The following is a 21,060-nucleotide window of genomic DNA, read 5'->3' on the forward strand; positions in this document are numbered from 1 at the left end:
AGCGATGGTGGGCCGGCGGGGAAGGAGCTGCTGCTCGGGGCCGCGGTCGCTGCCCTTCGCCCGGAGGCTCGCCTACTTTGACGGCCATTTCGAGCGGCTGTGCCGGCGCCAGCTGCCCGCCTCCAAGCCCGAGTGGCGCCGGGTGCTGGAGCCTCTGCTCCGCTGCGGGGCTGCACCGACCGGCGCCCGGGCTCGCTCTCGCTCGGGCCGCCGCACCATGGCCCTGGCCGCCGCCGCCCTGCTCTCGCTCGGCTGCTGCTTCCTCCTCCGCAGCCGCCGCGGCGCTCGCTTCCTGAGCTTCTGTGGCCGGGCTCTGCTCATGCAGGTCGGTATCCGCCTCGACCTCTGCGAGAGGCTGCACTGCCAATGCTTTCAAAATATCTCTCTTTATTGTATCGGATGTCAGAGGGATTCTAAGAAACGCCGTTAACCCAGCTTGCATTTATCTAGCGCCTTCAACTTCTAACTTCCCCCGCCAACCCCTCCTTCCCCCCCGCCTCCTTCCCCCCCGCCTCCTGCCCCTCTCTCTCCTTCCCACACAGACAGACAAACTCATTTATTTATATATATATATAAATTATTTGTACTTTTTTCATAACAACATGCCCTCAAAAAACCCTCGGCACCACCGGGCACTCCAGCTAGTATCCTATGTAATCCGATGTAAAACCATCATCTCCTGGGGAGGTTGTTGGGAGAAAATCACCGGGAACACACTCATGTTAAAGAAATTTGGGAGCAGTCAGCTGATCTCCCACCCAGCCCCACAACCGTGCCGTTGATTATTGGCTGTAGATCTCTGTTGTCTCCTGTACCCAAAACAGTTTGTAGTTGCCTTTTATTGGTTGTCTGTTGGAAACTTCTACCGATATAGAGACAGAAAATGCTAGTCGGCGTCTGTCAAGAGAAAAAAAAAGACAGGTTATGTCCAATTTGGGTGTGTACATTTCATGAGAACTGAAGCCTGAAAGATAAGCAGGCATCTGAATAAGATTGGAAAAATAGAGCGAAATAGATGAGAAGCATCCTCCCACCAGCCCTGTTATAAGAATTATCTGCCCTGGGAGCAGAGTTTTGGGGGTAAATCCACTTACACATCGGGCATCACCCGTCTCCGCCCCTGCCTCAGCGCATCTGCTGCTGAAACCCTCATCGATGTCTTTATTGCCTCTGAACTTGACTCTTCAAATACTCTCCTGGCCAACCTCCCATCTTGTATCCTCCGTAAACTTGAGCTCATCCAAAACTCTGCTCATATCCTAACTCACACCCAGTCCCGTTCACCCATCACCTCCTGTGCTCACTGCCCCGTGTCCTAACTCACACCCAGTCCCGTTCACCCGTCACCCCCTGTGCTCACTGCCCCGTGTCCTAACTCACACCCAGTCCCGTTCACCCATCACCCCGTGTCCTAACTCACACCCAGTCCCGTTCACCCATCACCCCCTGTGCTCACTGCCCCGTGTCCTAACTCACACCCAGTCCCGTTCACCCATCACCCCTGTGCTCACTGCCCCGTGTCCTAACTCACACCCAGTCCCGTTCACCCATCACCCCCTGTGCTCACTGCCCCGTGTCCTAACTCACACCCAGTCCCGTTCACCCAACACCCCCTGTGCTCACTGCCCCGTGTCCTAACTTACACCAAGTCCCGTTCACCCATCGCCCCCTGTGCTCACTGCCCCGTGTCCTAACTCACACCCAGTCCCGTTCACCCATCACCCCCTGTGCTCCCTGCCCCGTGTCCTAACTCACACCCAGTCCCGTTCACCCATCACCCCGTGCTCACTGCCCCGTGTCCTAACTCACACCCAGTCCCGTTCACCCATCACCCCCTGTGCTCACTGCCCCGTGTCCTAACTCACACCCAGTCCCGTTTGCCCATCACCCCCTGTGCTCACTGCCCCGTGTCCTAACTCACACCCAGTCCCGTTCACCCATCACCCCCCGTGCTCACTGCCCCGTGTCCTAACTCACACCCAGTCCCATTCACCCATCACCCCCTGTGCTCACTGCCCCGTGTCCTAACTCACACCAAGTCCCGTTCACCCATCACCCCCTGTGCTCACTGCCCCGTGTCCTAACTCGCACCCAGTCCCGTTCCCCCATCACCCCCTGTGCTCACTGCCCCGTGTCCTAACTCACACCCAGTCCCGTTCACCCATCACCCCCTGTGCTCACTGCCCCGTGTCCTAACTCACACCCAGTCCCGTTCACCCATCACCCCCTGTGCTCACTGCCCCGTGTCCTAACTTACACCAAGTCCCGTTCACCCATCACCCCCTGTGCTCACTGCCCCGTGTCCTGACTCACACCCAGTCCCGTTCACCCGTCACCCCCTCTGCTCACTGCCCCGTGTCCTAACTCACACCCAGTCCCGTTCACCCATCACCCCCTGTGCTCACTGCCCCGTGTCCTAACTTACACCAAGTCCCGTTCACCCATCACCTCCTGTGCTCACTGCCCCGTGTCCTAACTCACACCCAGTCCCGTTCACCCATCACCCCCTGTGCTCACTGCCCCGTGTCCTAACTTACACCCAGTCCTGTTCACCCATCACCCCCTGTGCTCACTGCCCCGTGTCCTAACTCACACCCAGTCCCGTTCACCCACCACCCCCTGTGCTCACTGCCCCGTGTCCTAACTCACACCCAGTCCCGTTCACCCATCACCCCCTGTGCTCACTGCCCCGTGTCCTAACTTACACCAAGTCCCGTTCACCCATCACTCCTGTGCTCGCTGACCTACATTGACTTCCCAGCCCAGCAACACCTCGATTTTAAAATTCTCATCTTTGTTTCCAAATCCCTCCATGGTCTCACCCCTCCCTACCTCCTTACCCTCTTCCAGCCCTACAACCCTGCGAGATCTCTGCGCTCCTCCAATTCTGACCTCTTGCGCATCACTGATTTCCTTCACTCCACCGTTGGTGGCCGTGCCTTCAGCTGCCTAGCCTCGAATTCCCTGCCTAAACCTCTGCCTCTCTACCTCTCTCCTTCTTTAGGACACTCCTTAAAACTTACCCGTCCCCTGTGCTAGTATCTCCTTATGTGGCTTGGTGTCAAATTTTGTTTGATAACTCTGCTGTGAAGTGCCTTGGGACGTTTTACTATGTTAAAGGTGCTATTTAAATGCAAGTTGTTGTTGTTATACACATGTACTGCTTTATTACTGATTAGCAGTTGGATACAGTTGGCATATAACTTGGGTCTGTCAGCTTGGATCCAAGACCAGTATCCATATTATAAAGGCAGCTTTATGTACGTGTGTGTATATAATATATCACAAAGGCCCAAAGAGTGGGCCTGTTTTCATTAGAACTGATGAGATTGAGGGATGATTTGATTGAGGTGTTTAAACTTAAAGGGATGGGACAGAGTAGATATAAACAGACGATTGCTAGTGGTTGAGTTCAGAGCGAGAAGACATAGATACAAAATTGAATGCAAGCGATTTAGGGCAAAGAGCAGGAGAAACTCCTTTACACAGACTAATGAGAAAAGATCATGTCAATATTGAAGAATAGGATTGATAGGTGGTTGAAAGAAAGGGAAATAAAGGGAATATGAAATTAGGACTACAGCTCATACAGGATGAACACCAACACAGGCTGGTTGGGCTGAATGGCCACTTTCTGTGTTGCAATTTCTATGTAATTCTGTGACCCTTTTCTCGCTCGAAAGTCTTAGTTGTTCCATGCACACACAGTATTCATCCTTTAAATTGTTAGCGCAACAGTTTTCTCAGCTCTTTGTGTCTTTCCTTGGGAACAAGACTTTACTGAAGCCGTTATTAAACAAAAGTTAGTAAATTGAGTAGTAGGTGCATGCCTTTGTGTTACTGCCTGGCAGGCAAGGATAGCGCATGTTCTGCTTGAGTAGGTTCCCCTTTTGCTAACGCTTCAGCTGAGGCTATGTGCAAGTCTGCTCTATGGAGACTTTTCACCAACCATTACTTTTAACTTGTTTCAACTGGCCAAAGCAGCCTCCTCACTCCATTTTTTTACTGATTTGGAATGCTTCTGGAATAAGGAAGCATGTTTAGATTACTTACTGTATGTTTGGTCGTTCTCTCTCTAACCTCACATAGAAATATAGAAGATAGGAGCAGGAGTAGGCCATTCGGCCCCTCGAGCCTGTTCCGCCATTTAATGAGATCATGGCTGATCATCCAAATTCAGTACCCTGTCCCTGCTTTCTCCCCATATTCCTTGATCCCTTTAGCCTTAAGAAATATATCTAACTCCTTCTTGAATATATTTAATGAATTGGCCTCAACTGCCTTTTGTGGTAGAGAATTCCACAGGTTCACCACTCTCTGGGTGAAGAAATTCCTCCTCATCTCTGTCCTAAATGGCCTACCCCTTATCTTTAGACTGTGACCCCTGGTTCTGGACTCCCCCGCCATCGGGAACATCCTTCCTGCATCTAGTCTGTTTAGTCCTGTTAGAATTTTATAAGTTTCAATGAGATCCCCTCTCATTCTTCTAAACTCCAGCGAATATAAGCCCCATCGACCCAATCTCAGAATCACAGAAACCCCACAGTGCAGATAGAGGCCATTTCGGCCCATCGAGCCTGCACCGACACATATCCCACCCGATCCCCGTAACCCCTACACCAACACATGTCCCACCCTATCCCTGTAACCCCACGTATTTAATCCCCCTAACCCTAAGGGTCAATTTATCATAGCCAATCAACCTAACCCGCACATCTTTGGACTGTGGGAGGAAACCGGAGCACCCGGAGGAAACCCACGCAAACACGGGGAGAATGTGCAAACTCCACACAGACAGTCACCCGAGGCCGGATTCGAACCCGGGTCCCTGGTGCTGTGAGGCAATAGTGCTAACCACTATGCCACCGTGCTGCCCCTCCTCATACGTCATTCCTGCCATCCCAGGTATCAGTCTGGTGAATCTTCGCTGCACTCCCTCCATGACAAGAACATCCTTCCTCAGATAAGGTGACCAAAACTGCACACAATACTCAAGGTGTGGTCTCACCAAGGCCCTGTACAACTGCAGCAAGATATCCTTGCTCCTGTACTCGAATCCTCTCGCTATGAAGGCCAACATACCATTTGCCTTCTTAACCGCCTGCTGCACCTGCATGCTTACCTTCAACGACTGGTGCACAAGGACACCCAGGTCTTGTTGCACTTCCCCTTCTCCCAATCTATTGTCGTTCAGATAGCCTGCCTTCCTGTTTTTGCCACCAAAGTGGATAACCTCGCATTTATCCACATTGGGCAGATGCATGGCAGATGCAGTATAATCACCCAACCTGTCCAAATCATACTGGAGTTTCTCGGCATCCTCCTCACAGCACACACGCCCACGCAGCTTTGTGTCGTCTGCAAACTTGGAGATATTACATCTAGTTCCCTCGTCTAGTTCATTAATATATATTGTGAATAGCTGGGGTCCTAGCACCAATCCCTGCGGTACCCCACTGGTCACTGCCTGCCACTCGGAAAAAGACCCGTTTATTCCAACTCTTTGCTTCCTGTCTGCCAACCAGTTGTCTATCCAAGTCAGTACCTTACCCCCAATCCCATGTGCTTTAACTTTACACGCTAATCTCTTATGCGGGACCTTATCGAAAGCCTTCTGAAAGTCCAAATACACCACATCCACTGGTTCTCCCTTATCTATTCTACCAGTTACATCCTCAAAAAATTCCAGTAGATTAGTCAAGCATGATTTACCTTTTGTAAATCCATGTTGACTTTGTCCGATCCTGTCACTGTTTTCCAAGTGCTCTGCTGTTACATCTTTTATAATGGACTCTAGCATTTTCCCCACTACCGATGTCAGGCTATAATTCCCCATTTTCTCTCTACCACCTTTTTTAAATAGTGAGGTTACATTAGCTACCCTCCGATCTGTGGGAACTGTGCCAGAGTCTATAGAATTTTGGAAGATGACCAGCAATGCATCTACTATTTCTAGGGCCACTTCCTTAAGTACCCTAGGATGTAGATTATCAGGTCCTGGGGATTTATCGGCCTTCAATCCCGTCAATTTTCCTAACACCATTTCCCTAGAAATACTGATTTCATTCAGTTCCTCCCTCTCATTAGACCCTATGTTCCCCGACATCTCTGGGAGGTTATTTGTGTCCTCCTTTGTGAAGACAGAACCAAAGTATGTACATGGCTTGCACCTGCTACACTGTTATATTCTGTTTCTGTTCTCTCGTTGTTACTTGGGGTCTCGATGCCGCCTCCTTCAGGCAAAGCAGAGTTGGGGACCATCACCTAAGCACTTGTCACAAACATTTTACCAGCTGGTCACCCATGGGTTGATGACAGTGTCCTATTTATAGGGGAAGGTTGAGCTTCTTTTGAAGAACGACACCTATCTCTATGTAAGGTGTGCTGACATCTTTTTGGACCACTAAATGTTCTTTTTGTATTTTTAGGTAAGCAAGCATTGAATGATCTCCGTATAACTGACTTTAAGCATTCTTTGCTGTAAACCCTCAGTAGTTTTAGCATGGGGCAATACCTAGAGTTCGAACTGAAATTGAAACACAGTGATGAAGTTATTCCTGTTAAAATTATTTGCTGCATTTAGTTGTTGCCATCTTTTTCAGTGCTTTCCTTTTCTGGCCAGGACATTTGGTGTTCATTGTGTGTGGAATCGTACTGCTTGTATAAAACTGGTATTTATTCTCTACTAACACCTAACGTTTAAATAATGCATCTGTGGGGAGGGGGTACGGCACCTGGACCTCATTCTTTCAGCCCATTGCTTGGTTTCAGTGTAATGGAGAGGAGGGGTTGGCAGCTGAAGGTTATGCTGCTGGAATGAAAACTCAGTGTGTCCTGTTATGCTTTTTTTATTTTTAGCATCTACTGTATCCAAAGTCAACCTGTGCACTGTCTCTTTAACTGAAGGTTTCCAGCCAGCGCACCATTGGTTTCAAATGCTAATTGACATTGTACCTGCTGGTAGCTGCGTTTGTTGAATGGAATCACAGTGCCAGTGCTTATCTTTCAGTAGTTATGAGGATGATGTACATTTAATCACATCTATAACGCATTAGAACATTAGTGTAAGCGTCACACTTCCTGTCGTGCTTCAGGTGTCACACATGAGCATATCCTCTGACTCGCCGTGAGTAGCCCTGTGAGACATCTATAAATATTAATTTAAAATAGCTAACTGTTCAGAGAACTTTTCAGCGGGTGGGGGGAGGGAGAGATGTTTTGATGAACTCTGTTATGTCGTTGTTATGCCTATCAGATGTGCAATTGTATGTGTTTCACCATATCTGGAAGTTGCTTAATAGTCCTGTCAAAAGGATATTTCAGTGCCCACAGTCAATAGATTCCTTGAATTATATTGTCAAGTTCTGGCCAATCATCCAATCTCATTGTCACTCGTATTTAAAAATTTTGATGTTGCCAAAGTGTAGTCATAAGTCTAATGTCAAAGGAAAATATTTATTTTTAAAGAGTGGTCATTGGCTACTGTAGAGAGTCCCTGGATGATGGAAGATTTCAAGAATCGCAAAGCTCTGATCTGTTGTTTCAATATTCCGTATGTCAAGGTTACTGAGAATACAGAGTCCACATAACTTCCAATATCCAGGTTGCTACAATTGCCCTGGGTCACAATCTGTGCAGGGGTAGATCATACAAACTGGATCATAAGGGTCAAGTTCCCCTCATGGGGATTGCTGAGACCTTTGAAAGGGAAAATAGTACTTAGAATAAGAATTGGTTTTGGTAAGGTGGGATATCGTCACTCACAGATTAGTGGAAATGTTTAAAAGTTTAAAGTAGACCAACAGAAACAAAAAGCTTATACTTGGAGCACAATGCCAGGAACCGAGCTGGTGCAGGATAAGCTTATATTCGATAGAGGAGAAAGAGCATTCTAAAATCATAGAATAGTACAGCACAGAAGGAGGCCATTCGGCCCATCGAGCCTGCGCCGGCTCTTTCGAAGAGCAATCAGTCCCACTGCTCCGCTCTTTCCCCATATCCCCACAATTTTTTCTATTGTGATGTGTTCAGACTGGAGGTAGATATGGGCACTGAACAGCTCCAAGAGAAGGAAAAACAGTATCAGTATGTGCTGGAAATGAAGGAGCAGGAGGAAATTGAAGACTGAACAGCAGCATCAATGGGAATGTGAGTTGGAATTACACAAACAGGAGGTCTTGAGTGGGACGCTGCGGGAAGAGAAGCAGCAGAAGCGTGATCTCCCAATAGCGGAAGGAAGCAGGAACTGCAAACCAGTACAATGCGGGTTTAGCAGCTCTGGTAAGAGCAAGCTTAAAGCACTCCACATGGGGGCCGTCAGGAAGAAACTGAAGGACAAGATCGATTGTTACTGAGAATGACTGACAGAGCCAGATCAGCTGAGAAAAGCAACATAAATTGCAGGGCTTGGGACACTTGGTATAGCCTACAGTGCAGATAGCCTTGAGGCACCCAGCCTGCCTACTTCTGATTTCTCTTCTGTTATTGATGGCAATTGCCATCTTTATAAAATGAGAATTTTTAATATTTTCTGTTTTTAGAATCATAGGCTGATACAGCACAGAAGGAGGCCATTCGGCCCATCGTGCCTGTGCCGGCTCTTTGAAAGATCTCTCCAATTAGTCCCACTCCCCCTGCTCTTTCCCCATAGCTCTGCAAACTTTTCTTTTTCAAGTATTTATCCAATCCCCTTTTGAAAGTTACTATTGAATCTGCTTCCGCCGCTCTTTCAGGCAGTGCATTTGTGCTATTAAAATGCTTCACAATGGCGTACTCACTTAGATGTGATAAATTTTGATTTTTAAAAATATGTATTTTAAGCTTATTCCTTTATGTTCAGTTTTAAACAGTGGTAGGAAGTAATATTTAAATGCACTTCTAACATTTTTTCATCCAACTCATTGGGCTGGGCTAGCACCTACACCACCTTTGTGTCTTTATTCTAAAAAGAACTCGCAATCCTGAGACACACTCAATTCAAATTTGGACTAAATTCCAACAATCCATTTAATTTTGAAAACCTATCCTCTACATTGTTGACTGTCTCTGATAACTCTACTGCTGCCCGGTGTCTGCACTCTCCTGTGTGATAACTCTACTGCTGCCCGCTGTCTGCACTCTCCTGTGTGATAACTCTACTGCAGCCCGCTGTCTGCACTCTCCTGTGTGATAACTCTACTGCTGCCCGCTGTCTGCACTCTCCTGTGTGATAACTCTACTGTTACCCGCTGTCTGCGCTCTCCTGTGTGATAACTCTACTGCTGCCCGCTGTCTGCACTCTCCTGTGTGATAACTCTACTGTTACCCGCTGTCTGCACTCTCCTGTGTGATAACTCTACTGCTGCCCGCTGTCTGCGCTCTCCTGTGTGATAACTCTACTGTTACCCGCTGTCTGCGCTCTCCTGTGTGATAACTCTACTGCTGCCCGCTGTCTGCGCTCTCCTGTGTGATAACTCTACTGCTGCCCGCTGTCTGCACTCTCCTGTGTGATAACTCTACTGCTGCCCGCTGTCTACGCTCTCCTGTGTGATAACTCTACTGTTACCCGCTGTCTGCACTCTCCTGTGTGATAACTCTACTGCTGCCCGCTGTCTGCACTCTCCTGTGTGATAACTCTACTGTTACCCGCTGTCTGCACTCTCCTGTGTGATAACTCTACTGCTGCCCGCTGTCTGCACTCTCCTGTGTGATAACTCTACTGCTGCCCGCTGTCTGCACTCTCCTGTGTGATAACTCTACTGCTGCCCGCTGTCTGCACTCTCCTGTGTGATAACTCTACTGCTGCCCGCTGTCTGCACTCTCCTGTGTGATAACTCTACTGTTACCCGCTGTCTGCGCTCTCCTGTGTGATAACTCTACTGCTGCCCGCTGTCTGCACTCTCCTGTGTGATAACTCTACTGCTGCCCGCTGTCTGCACTCTCCTGTGTGATAACTCTACTGCTGCCCGCTGTCTGCACTCTCCTGTGTGATAACTCTACTGTTACCCGCTGTCTGCGCTCTCCTGTGTGATAACTCTACTGCTGCCCGCTGTCTGCGCTCTCCTGTGTGATAACTCTACTGCTGCCCGCTGTCTGCACTCTCCTGTGTGATAACTCTACTGTTACCCGCTGTCTGCGCTCTCCTGTGTGATAACTCTACTGCTGCCCGCTGTCTGCGCTCTCCTGTGTGATAACTCTACTGCTGCCTGCTGTCTGCGCTCTCCTGTGTGATAACTCTACTGCTGCCCGCTGTCTGTGCACTCCTGTGTGATAACTCTACTGCTGCCCGCTGTCTGCGCTCTCCTGTGTGATAACTCTACTGCTGCCCGCTGTCTGCACTCTCCTGTGTGATAACTCTACTGCTGCCCGCTGTCTGCGCTCTCCTGTGTGATAACTCTACTGCTGCCCGCTGTCTGCGCTCTCCTGTGTGATAACTCTACTGCTGGCTGCTGTCTGCGCTCTCCTGTGTGATAACTCTACTGTTACCCGCTGTCTGCGCTCTCCTGTGTGATAACTCTACTGCTGCCCGCTGTCTGCACTCTCCTGTGTGATAACTCTACTGTTACCCGCTGTCTGCGCTCTCCTGTGTGATAACTCTACTGCTGCCCGCTGTCTGCACTCTCCTGTGTGATAACTCTACTGCTGCCCGCTGTCTGCACTCTCCTGTGTGATAACTCTACTGTTACCCGCTGTCTGCACTCTCCTGTGTGATAACTCTACTGTTACCCACTGTCTGCGCTCTCCTGTGTGATAACTCTACTGTTGCCCGCTGTCTGCGCTCTCCTGTGTGATAACTCTACTGCTGCCCGCTGTCTGCGCTCTCCTGTGTGATAACTCTACTGTTACCCGCTGTCTGCACTCTCCTGTGTGATAACTCTACTGTTACCCGCTGTCTGCACTCTCCTGTGTGATAACTCTACTGCTGCCTGCTGTCTGCGCTCTCCTGTGTGATAACTCTACTGCTGCCCACTGTCTGCGCTCTCCTGTGTGATAACTCTACTGCTGCCCGCTGTCTGCACTCTCCTGTGTGATAACTCTACTGTTACCCGCTGTCTGCACTCTCCTGTGTGATAACTCTACTGTTACCCGCTGTCTGCGCTCTCCTGTGTGATAACTCTACTGTTACCCGCTGTCTGCGCTCTCCTGTGTGATAACTCTACTGCTGCCCGCTGTCTGCACTCTCCTGTGTGATAACTCTACTGCTGCCCGCTGTCTGCACTCTCCTGTGTGATAACTCTACTGTTACCCGCTGTCTGCGCTCTCCTGTGTGATAACTCTACTGCTACCCGCTGTCTGCACTCTCCTGTGTGATAACTCTACTGCTGCCCGCTGTCTGCACTCTCCTGTGTGATAACTCTACTGTTACCCGCTGTCTGCGCTCTCCTGTGTGATAACCCTACTGTTACCCGCTGTCTGCGCTCTCCTGTGTGATAACTCTACTGCTGCCCGCTGTCTGCGCTCTCCTGTGTGATAACTCTACTGTTACCCGCTGTCTGCGCTCTCCTGTGTGATAACTCTACTGCTGCCCGCTGTCTGCGCTCTCCTGTGTGATAACTCTACTGTTACCCGCTGTCTGCGCTCTCCTGTGTGATAACTGTGGGAGGACTGGAGGTAGATAAACAATGGCAAACATTTAAAGATAGAATGACAAAATTGCAAAAATTGTTTATACCAATCTGGCATAAAAGGAAATCTAAAAAGGTGACTCAACCGTGGATAACAGGGGAAATTAGAGACAGCATAAAATCCAAAGATAGGGCGTATAAAATAGCCAAAAAAAGCGCCAGAGCGGAAGATTGGGAACAGTTTAAGATAGAGCAAAGGAGGGCAAAGGGCATAATCAAGAGGGGCAAAATAGCTTACGAAAACAAGCTGGCGGAAAATATAAAAACTAACTCCAAAAGCTTTTATAAGTATATCAAAAGGAAAAGACTGGTGAAAACCAAAGTTGGTCCATTGCAGTCAGATACGGGGGAATATATAATGGGAAATAAGGAAATGGCAGATCAACTAAATGCATACTTTGGGTCAGTCTTTACGAAGGAAGACACAAAAAACCTCCCTGGGATATCGGGAAAAATAGGGACATTGGCAAAGGAGGAACTGACGCAAATCAATATCTCTAAGGATATGGTGTTAAGGAAGCTAAAGGGATTGAAGGTGGACAAATCCCCAGGGCCTGATAACATGCATCCTAGGGTACTGAAGGAGGTGGCCCTAGAGATAGCGGATGCACTAAGGATGATTTTTCAGAATTCATTAGACTCGGGAACAGTGCCGATGGATTGGAGGGTAGCTAACGTTACCCCACTATTCAAAAAGGGGGGTAGGGAAAAAGCAGGTAATTACAGACCTGTAAGCCTTACATCAGTTGTGGGCAAAATGCTGGAGTCCATCATTAAGGATGAAATAGCGGAGCACTTAGCAAATGGGGACAGGATAGGACAGAGTCAACATGGATTTACAAAGGGTAAATCGTGCTTGACTAATCTATTGGAATTTTTTGAGGGAGTAACTGGTAGAATAGATGGGGGAGAGCCAGTAGATGTGGTGTACCTGGACTTCCAAAAGGCCTTCGATAAGGTCCCACATAAAAGATTAGCATGGAAAATTGAGGCTCATGGGATAAAGGGGAAAGTTTTGGCGTGGATAGGGAACTGGCTGTCAGATAGAAAACAGAGAGTTGGAATAAACGGCTCATTTTCTGAATGGCAGGCAGTAACAAGTGGGGTACCACAGGGATCTGTCCTGGGCCCCCAGCTGTTCACAATTTACATTAATGACCTGGATCAGGGAGTCGGATGCAGCATTTCCAAATTTGCAGACGACACTAAACTAGGAGGGGGGGTGGGCTCAGAGGAAGAGACCAGGAAGCTCCAGAGCGATTTGGACAGACTGGGCGATTGGGCGGATAAATGGCAGATGCACTATAATGTGGACAAGTGCGAAGTTATCCACCTTGGGTGCAGGAACGGGAGGGCAAATTATTATTTAAATGGCAATAGATTGGGAGAGGGGGAAGTACAGAGAGACCTGGGTGTTCTTGTACACCAGTCACTGAAGGCGAGCATGCAGGTGCAACAGGCGGTCAAGAAGGCAAACGGTATGCTGGCCTTCATAGCAAAAGGGTTAGAATACAGGAACAGGGATACCTTGCTGCAGCTGTACAGGGCACTGGTGAGACCACACCTCGAGTACTGTGTACAGTTTTGGTCGCCTCATCTGAGGAAGGATGTTCTTGCCATGGAGGGGGTGCAGCGGCGATTCACCAGGCTGATACCAGGAATGGCGGGAATGACCTATGAGGAGAGACTATGTAGTTTAGGGATGTACACACTGGAGTTTAGAAGATTGAGAGGGGACCTCATAGAAGTGTATAAAATTCTGACAGGTCTAGACAGACTGGATGCAGAAGGAATGTTTCCCTTGGCGGGTGAGAACAGAACTAGAGGACATAATTTAAGGATAAGGGCTAAACCATTTAGGACAGAGATGAGGGGGAATTTCTTCACTCAGAGAGTGGTGAACCTGTGGAACTCATTGCCACAGAGGGCAGTGTACGCCAGCTCATTAAATATATTTAAGAGGGAATTAGATATATTTCTACGGGCAAAAGGGGTTAAGGGTTACGGAGAGAAGGCGGGGACGGGATACTGAATTAAAGGATCAGCCATGATCTCATCGAATGGCGGAGCAGGCACGAATGGCCTACTCCTGCTCCTATCTTCTATGTATCTATGTATCTATGTAACTCTACTGCTGCCCGCTGTCTGCACTCTCCTGTGTGATAACTCTACTGTTACCCGCTGTCTGCACTCTCCTGTGTGATAACTCTACTGTTACCCGCTGTCTGCGCTCTCCTGTGTGAAGTGTCTTGTGATGCTCATTACATTATAGGCACTACAAGTGCAAACTGCTAGTTTTAGGAGATAGTGGATGCACGTGCAGACTTTTAATTTTACTTTTGTAAAACTTAAATAATCAAGACCTGCATTTGCAGCAAAATGAAATATTCAAATGCTTGATTCTTTGAACAGTGGTTGTTTCTGCAATGTGGTTTTATTCATTAATGTTGACGAAAGATACTAAGGTTTTTGTACTGTCTGCATGTAGTGGCAATCTCAAGGATGGATTGAGGTCAACTGATTCTACCACAACCAGTCAACAGCTTAGCCTCAGTGTTGGCGATGACAGTACTGGCAGCTGGTCCAACCTGAGTTTTGAAGATGAACATCCAGATGAGACGAGCAGCTTCCTGCACCTCAGCGACAGGTAACTGCAACCACATCAGTAACTGTCAGCTGTACAAATTAGAGCTCACGTTTTTATTATAGTTAAACCATTTAAAATGAGATCTACTAAAATATTTTTGTCTTCACTGTAATTAATGAACAATCTGGGATTCTGAAGTGCATGGGGTTTGAACAGTTCACTTCAAAAGGACAGTACATGAAATCATATGAATTTAACAAATTACCATATAAACTAAGTGCCCTACAGTATAGGAGAGTCCTGTTAAAGCCCTGTGTCTTGATGATTTTATACAATTTGACATTGGTCCCAGTGACTATAATTAAAATTTGTATAAGATTGTTTAGCTTCACATATAGAACACGTACAGGGACATGCAGCCTACCTGTTTGCACTGCTGAATTTGTCCCGTGAAGACTCCATTGTTGAACTCCATTTAAAATGAGTAGAGATAGAAAATTGGCCGGAGGCCACTGATTTCACATTCTTGTACCTGTCGCAGCTTGCTTGTGTATAAACTGAGGCAGATCAAACAGTCTTTAGCTGCACTTCTGTTAAGCCACTTTCAAAGCACTTTTGGCTTTTGTTTTCAAGATGTAGTCACAGCTCTGTAAAATTAATATCAAGAGTTGATATGCATTTTGAAAAGGCAGCATTGTGTTCCATCACAAAACCTGAAAGGAAATCTGTTTTAACTTGTGAGTTAAACAATTAAGGGTTTCATTTACGTTTCACTTCACAGTTTAGATGCACGGGGGGCAGGGGTGCGGTGGGGTAGATGAAGAGGGGGGAAACAAGTTACTTGTGAGGCTGTATGTCCCCTGTCTCTTTTTGGAACATTGGAACGGGAGGAGGCCATTCAGCCCCTCGGGCCTGTTCCGCCATTCAATTAGATCATGGCTGATCTGTATGTAAACTCCATCTTGGTTCCGTAACCCTTAATAACCTTTCCTAACAAAAATCTATCCATCTCGGTTTTGAATTTTCAATTGACCCCCCCACCTCAACAGCTTTTTGGGGGAGAGAGTTCCAGATTTCCACTGCCCTGTGTGTGAAGAAGTGCTTCCTGACATCACCCCTAAACGACCTGGCTCTAATTTTAATGTTCTGCCCCCTTTTCTGGACCCTTCCACCAGAGGAAATAGTTTCTCTCTACCCGATCAAATCCTTTAATCATCTTAAACACCTTAATTAGATCACCCCTTAATCTTCTATACTCAACTTCACTGGCAATTCACTTGTTTTCTCAGTTTCTAGTAATTGGATGTTTTATGAGACTCATTTAATGAGAAGTGTTGTACACCTGCTTGATCTCGTCAGTCCTGACTTTGTTCCCATGTTTCAGACTGACCAATGACCAGGGGAGCAGATGCTTTGGGTCTGATTTTGTCATTAGAACTAATGGGCAAAAGTAATTGTACAGTGAATTATCTGTACAGCTTATGGTCGTGTGGTAATTTAAACAAATCCATACCCCTTTCAGGATGGCAGTAACCATTTCTGTACTAGAATAGATGACTGTTTTGATTTACTCAAGGAATTGTGAAGCAGGGTATTGTTATCTAATTTAATTTTATAATGTTTAGTGTTAGAAATGAGAGATTAGATTTTTTAAATGTGTTCATTATGTAATCTTGAAATGCATTTAAGGGGTTAATTTTCTGAAATAACAAAATAATGTATAAATTGTTCATGTATGTCTCTTCCCTAAATGGCATAACATTGCATCTGTGGTTACTATTTTTAGCCTAGCTTATTAACACATGTCCGTTCTGCTCCTATTGCTTATAGTATTTTTGAAATTCTAGGGCTGATGCAAAATGTAGGTCAGCAAAGGAAAAAGGTTAATATTGACCACCAAACCTACCAAATTTAGTGCCCAGGCCCCAGAGCACAGGATTCAGGAGGCTCAGCTGCTGGCGAATGCAGATGGTGAATCGGAGCCAGCGTGTTACCGCCTGACCTCCGACCCCCCTCGCTCTGAGTGAGGCGACACACTGGCAGTGGAGCCTCACCGTTTTGGCCCTTAGATGTCAAAAATAGCCAAAGATACCAGTCTGCTCAGAAAAAATGTTCCAAGTATTTGTTTTTTGAATGCTTGATGCAGAAGAAAGCTGGTGAATTGCATGTGGTTACAGGGTCAGCACCAGGAAATGCACCATCTCTGTTCTAGAATTGCTGTGTGTGTAGTTTGACCAAGTGCTGGTGATGGGAGAGGGAATGAGAAACTATGGTCAGTTACTCAATGTCCACTGCCTTTCGTTTCCTTTCTGGCAGTAATGGCAACAGCAGTAGCTGGAGCAGTCTGGGGTTAGAAGGAGATCTATATGAGGAGAATATATCCTTTCCACCATCAGACAGGTTGGTCTAGTCTAGGATTTATGAAAATTGGTTTGAGTTAGGAAGCTTCATTGACTGCATGAGAGCATGGCTTTGGAAGTGAAGTGCTTAAGTAGCATGTGCATGCAATGAAAGGCCGATAGACAAGTCTGTGGTAAATACACGCAAATTCTAAATGTGGTACAACTTAAAAGACTGTTTTCTGATATTAATTGCCTCTAAAGAAATCATCTTCGGCTTCTTGCTTTCTTTCTCAATGCATGTACTGATTGATTGTTTGAAGAGACTTATGGCGTTTTGCCCCACCTGATTTCTCTAATAACTTACTTCTCATGGTATTTCCTATTTAATGGCACAGGGTTTAATTAGCACAGTATGACCTGTGATCAGAGCCAGCCATGGACACAGCTTCAACGATTGTACTAAATTGGGTATATTCAGCAGGCTGCTGCTCCCACTTTGCTAGGCGGGAACCCAGGGCTGAAGAATTTATACTAGATTGTAACCCTATCTCCAACCTCAAGATAGGTGAATTTACCCAGATGTGACCGAGAAAATTCACATTTAAATGCCCTGCTCCCAAAGCATTGTGATGTACTGCAACAAGAATAATAACGTGGAGGGATCTCCAGGTTTGTGAAAGAAAGAAACAAAGACTTGCAGTTATCTAGCGTCTTTCACGACCACCGGACGTCCCAAAGCGCTTTACAGCCAATGAAGTACTTTTTGAAGTGCAGTCGCTGTTGTAATGTGGGAAACGTGGCAGCCCATTTGTACACAGCAAGCTCCCACAAACAGCAATGTGATAATGACCAGATAATCTGATTTAGTGATGTTGATTGAGAGATAAATATTTGCCAGCTCACCGGGGAGAACTCCCCTGCTCTTCTTCGAAATAGCGCCGTGGGATCTTTTATGTCCACATGAGAGAGCAGACGGGGCCTCGGTTTAACGACTCATCTGAAAGGCATCCACTCTGACAGTGCAGCGCTCCCTCGGTACTGCACTGGATTGTCAGCCTAGATTTTTGTGCTCAATTCTCTGAACCCACAGCCTTCTGACTCCGAGGTGAGAGTGCCGCCCACTGAGCCGCGGCTGACCATTTAATTCCATAAGTGAGTTGTGCAGGGTTTTTGCACTCAAGTGCTTTGTGAAGTTTTTTTTATTCCTCCATGGAGTCATTTGCATTGATTGAGACGTGCAGCCAACAAAACTCGTTACAAAACTAAGGGAGCAGTTCTGTGATTCATTCAGACTAAATATTCAAAACAAGATGACAATTACATACAATTTACCATGGCCCAACTATTCTGTGAGGCTCACTGGAGAATATTTTCTGCCTCACTTCCTCCTTCAGCAGCCTTCCTTGACAATTTGAATTTATAAAAAATTCCCAAGTTGGGAGTCATGCGCTGGTGCCCCTCTCAATTTGCACACTTTTCCCTTTATCTCATGGAATCTCGTTTGAATGCAGCCCTAGCCAATGGGCTTGAAAGTCTTGTTTGGCCAGCTGTGTGCAGTGAGTCCAGATAATCTCCTAATGCACCATCGAATCAGAGATATTTACAGCACAGAAGGAGGCCATTCAGCCCATCGTGTCTGTGCCGGCCGAAAAAGAGCTACCCACCCTAATTCCACTTTCCAGCTCTTTTCCGTAGCCCTGTAGGTTACAGCACTTCAAGTGCATATCCAAGTACTTTTTAAATGTGATGACCCCCACCACCCTCTGGGTGAAAAAAGTTCTCAAATCCCCTCTAATCCTTCCACCAATTATTTTAAATCTATGCTCCCTCATTATTGACTTCTCTGCTAAGGGAAATAGGTCCTCCCTATCCACTCTATCTAGGCCCCTCATCATTTTATACACTTCAATTAAGTGTCTCCTCAGCCTCCTCTGTTCTAAAGAAAACAATCCCAGCCTATCCTCATAGCTAAAATTCTCCAGTCCTGGCAATATCTTCGTAAATCTCCTCTGTACCCTCTCTAGTGCAATCACATCCTTCCTGTAATGTGGTGACCAGAACTGCACGCAGTACTCTAGCTGCGGCCTAACTAGCGTTTTATACAGTTCAAGTATAACCTCCCTGCTCTTATAGTTTATGCCTCGGCTAATAAAGGCAAGTACCCCGTATGCCTTCTTAACCGCCTTATCTACCTGTCCTGCTACTTTCAGGGATCTGTGGACATGCACTCCGAGGTCCCTCTGTTATTCTATACTTCTCAGTGCCCTACCATTTACCGTGTATTCCCTTGCCTTGTTAGCCCCTCTCAAATACATGACCTCACACTTCTCCGGATTGAATTCTATTTGCCACTTTTCTGCCCACCTGACCAGTCCATTGATATCTTCCTGCAGTCGACAGCTTTCTTCCTCACTGCCAACCACACGGCCAATTCTTGTATCATCTGCAAACTTCTTAATCACACCCCCGACATTGAAGTCTAAATCATTGACATATATCATTGACAACAGCCTTCTAGTCACAAAACACCCGTCGACCATTACCCTTTGCTTCCAGCCACTGAGGCAATTTTGGATCCAACTTGCTACTTTCCCTTGGATCCCATAGGCTCTTACTTTTCTGACCAGTCTGCCATGTGGGACTTTATCAAAAGCCTTGCTAAAATCCATGTAGACTACATCAAACGCACTACCCTCATCGACCCTCCTTGTTATTTCCTCAAAAAAGTCAATCAAGTTAGTCAGACATGACCTTCCCTTAACAAATCCATGCTGACTGTCACTGATTAATCCGTGTCTTTCTAAATGAAGATTTATCCTGTCCCTCAGAACTTTTTCCAATAATTTTCCCACCACCGAGATTAGGCTGACTGACCTGTAATTACTCGGTCTATCCCTTTTTTCCTTTTTAAACAACAGTATAACATTAGCAGTTCTCCAGTCGTCCGGCACCACACCTGTAGCCAGAGAGGATTGGAAAATGATGGTCAGAGCCTCCGCTATTTCCTCCTTTACTTCTCTTAACAGCCTGGGTTACATTTCACCTGGGCCTGGGGATTTATCTACTTTCAAAGATGCTAAACCCTTTAATACTGCCTCTCTCTCACTATATTTATCTCATCTAATATTCCACACTCCTCCTGCTTAGCTATAATGTCTGCATCGTCCCTCTCTTTGTGAAGACAGACGCAAAACCACTAGAATCAGGTACATATCGTCACCAAATCAGTGATGTCACTCACACCTTCAGGACTGTCGGTGTGGTGAATGATGCTGTTGTGAGGTCGAGGCTAAGATACATTGTTATTGAATACTTTATTGGGGAGAGTACTTGGTGCTGATGTATTTGACAGGATGCGCTTGATGCTGATGGTGCAGCCAAGAATGGGAAAACTACGTTCCCCATTACTGTTATCTATCATCTTGACGAGTGTACCAACAAAGAATAGGCTGATGGACAGCACGCCCTTGTAAGACGGTGACCTTCGGAAGATTTTTTTTTTGAATGTGTATATATATTTAGAGAGGCACAGAATCACAGGGCTCTAACAAGTTAAGCCTTGAGAAGCGAGTCTGGCAGTCAGAGGAGCTTGAAAGTAGCCCTAGACTGTACACTCAAGTAACTTTCTCCAGAAGGATTTAACTTATGGTTCTTTGCTTACCCACATCGCTGAAAGGTAATCTTGTGAGGCTCTGTTCAAGGCACGGAGCCTTGCTAGAGGCAAGTGTGGGTCACAGAGAAGGCTTTGACACTACAGACATTAGAAACTATTAACTATGGAATGGCATGAGAAGTATTCAGATTTGAATTGCTTGCTAGTTGTAAATGTATGTGTGTATCCACTGGTTTCATTGTTTTTTGTTTTAAACGATTAGTTTTACCTTTGTTTTCATATTCTAAATCTGAGCACTAAGTTGTTTGCACTAAATCACTGTGTCTACTTAGTTGGAGTGAGCACTAAATGGGCAATTTCTTTTCCGTGATTGTAGCGATAATAGTGAAGACAAAGAGGAGGAGGTGCAAGAAGATTCTGAAGGTATAGTATGAAGTTACATTTTTGTCACAAAACATTGCTGCCAGCCACGTACCAGAGAAGATCGGAACAAATGGCTGAGATGTATGTACAAACCTTGAGGCGCCCACTCATTAAGATCTAAGACACAGATTAAATAACCAACATTGGCAGGTCTTCTAAAGAAACTACACGTCATTTATTTATCATAGAATCTCACAGCATAGCAGACCACCATTCAGCTCACTGTGCCTGTGCCGGCTCTTTGAAAGAGCTCCCCGATTAGTCGCACTCCCCTGCTCGTTCCCCATTGCCCTGCAAATATTTTTCCTTTTCAAGTGAATAAGATACATGCTGCAAGCCAGAACAAAATTGAATAATCCTGAAATGCTACATTTAGCAATACAACTAACAAAAGCATGATTTTTAAAAAAGAATTAAGAATTTCCATATCATGGAAATGCTTAGCCGGACCTTTCCTTAGTACTTCCTGATTTGGCGGCCATCACACAATGC

General features: G+C 46.4%; 1 protein-coding gene across 5 annotated transcripts in view; it reads left to right on the plus strand.

Moving 5' to 3' along the window:
- Positions 1-21,060, plus strand: part of akap11 (A kinase (PRKA) anchor protein 11) — a 102,142-nt gene that overhangs the window by 66,173 nt on the left and 14,909 nt on the right. For 4 of the 5 annotated variants that reach the window (XM_086006100.1, XM_086006097.1, XM_086006096.1 and 1 more), the window contains 3 exons: positions 14,092-14,250; positions 16,507-16,590; positions 20,522-20,568. In XM_086006100.1, the coding sequence (XP_085862226.1) occupies positions 14,092-14,250; positions 16,507-16,590; positions 20,522-20,568 (290 nt within the window). The remainder of the gene's footprint in view (positions 1-14,091; positions 14,251-16,506; positions 16,591-20,521; positions 20,569-21,060) is intronic. The other variant, XM_086006099.1, reaches the window with a different exon arrangement.

Source organism: Somniosus microcephalus, chromosome 14, assembly GCF_052327205.1.
Source record: "Somniosus microcephalus isolate GS21.2 chromosome 14, FLI_Smic_1.0, whole genome shotgun sequence".
In the NCBI taxonomy this organism is placed as follows: domain Eukaryota; kingdom Metazoa; phylum Chordata; class Chondrichthyes; order Squaliformes; family Somniosidae; genus Somniosus; species Somniosus microcephalus.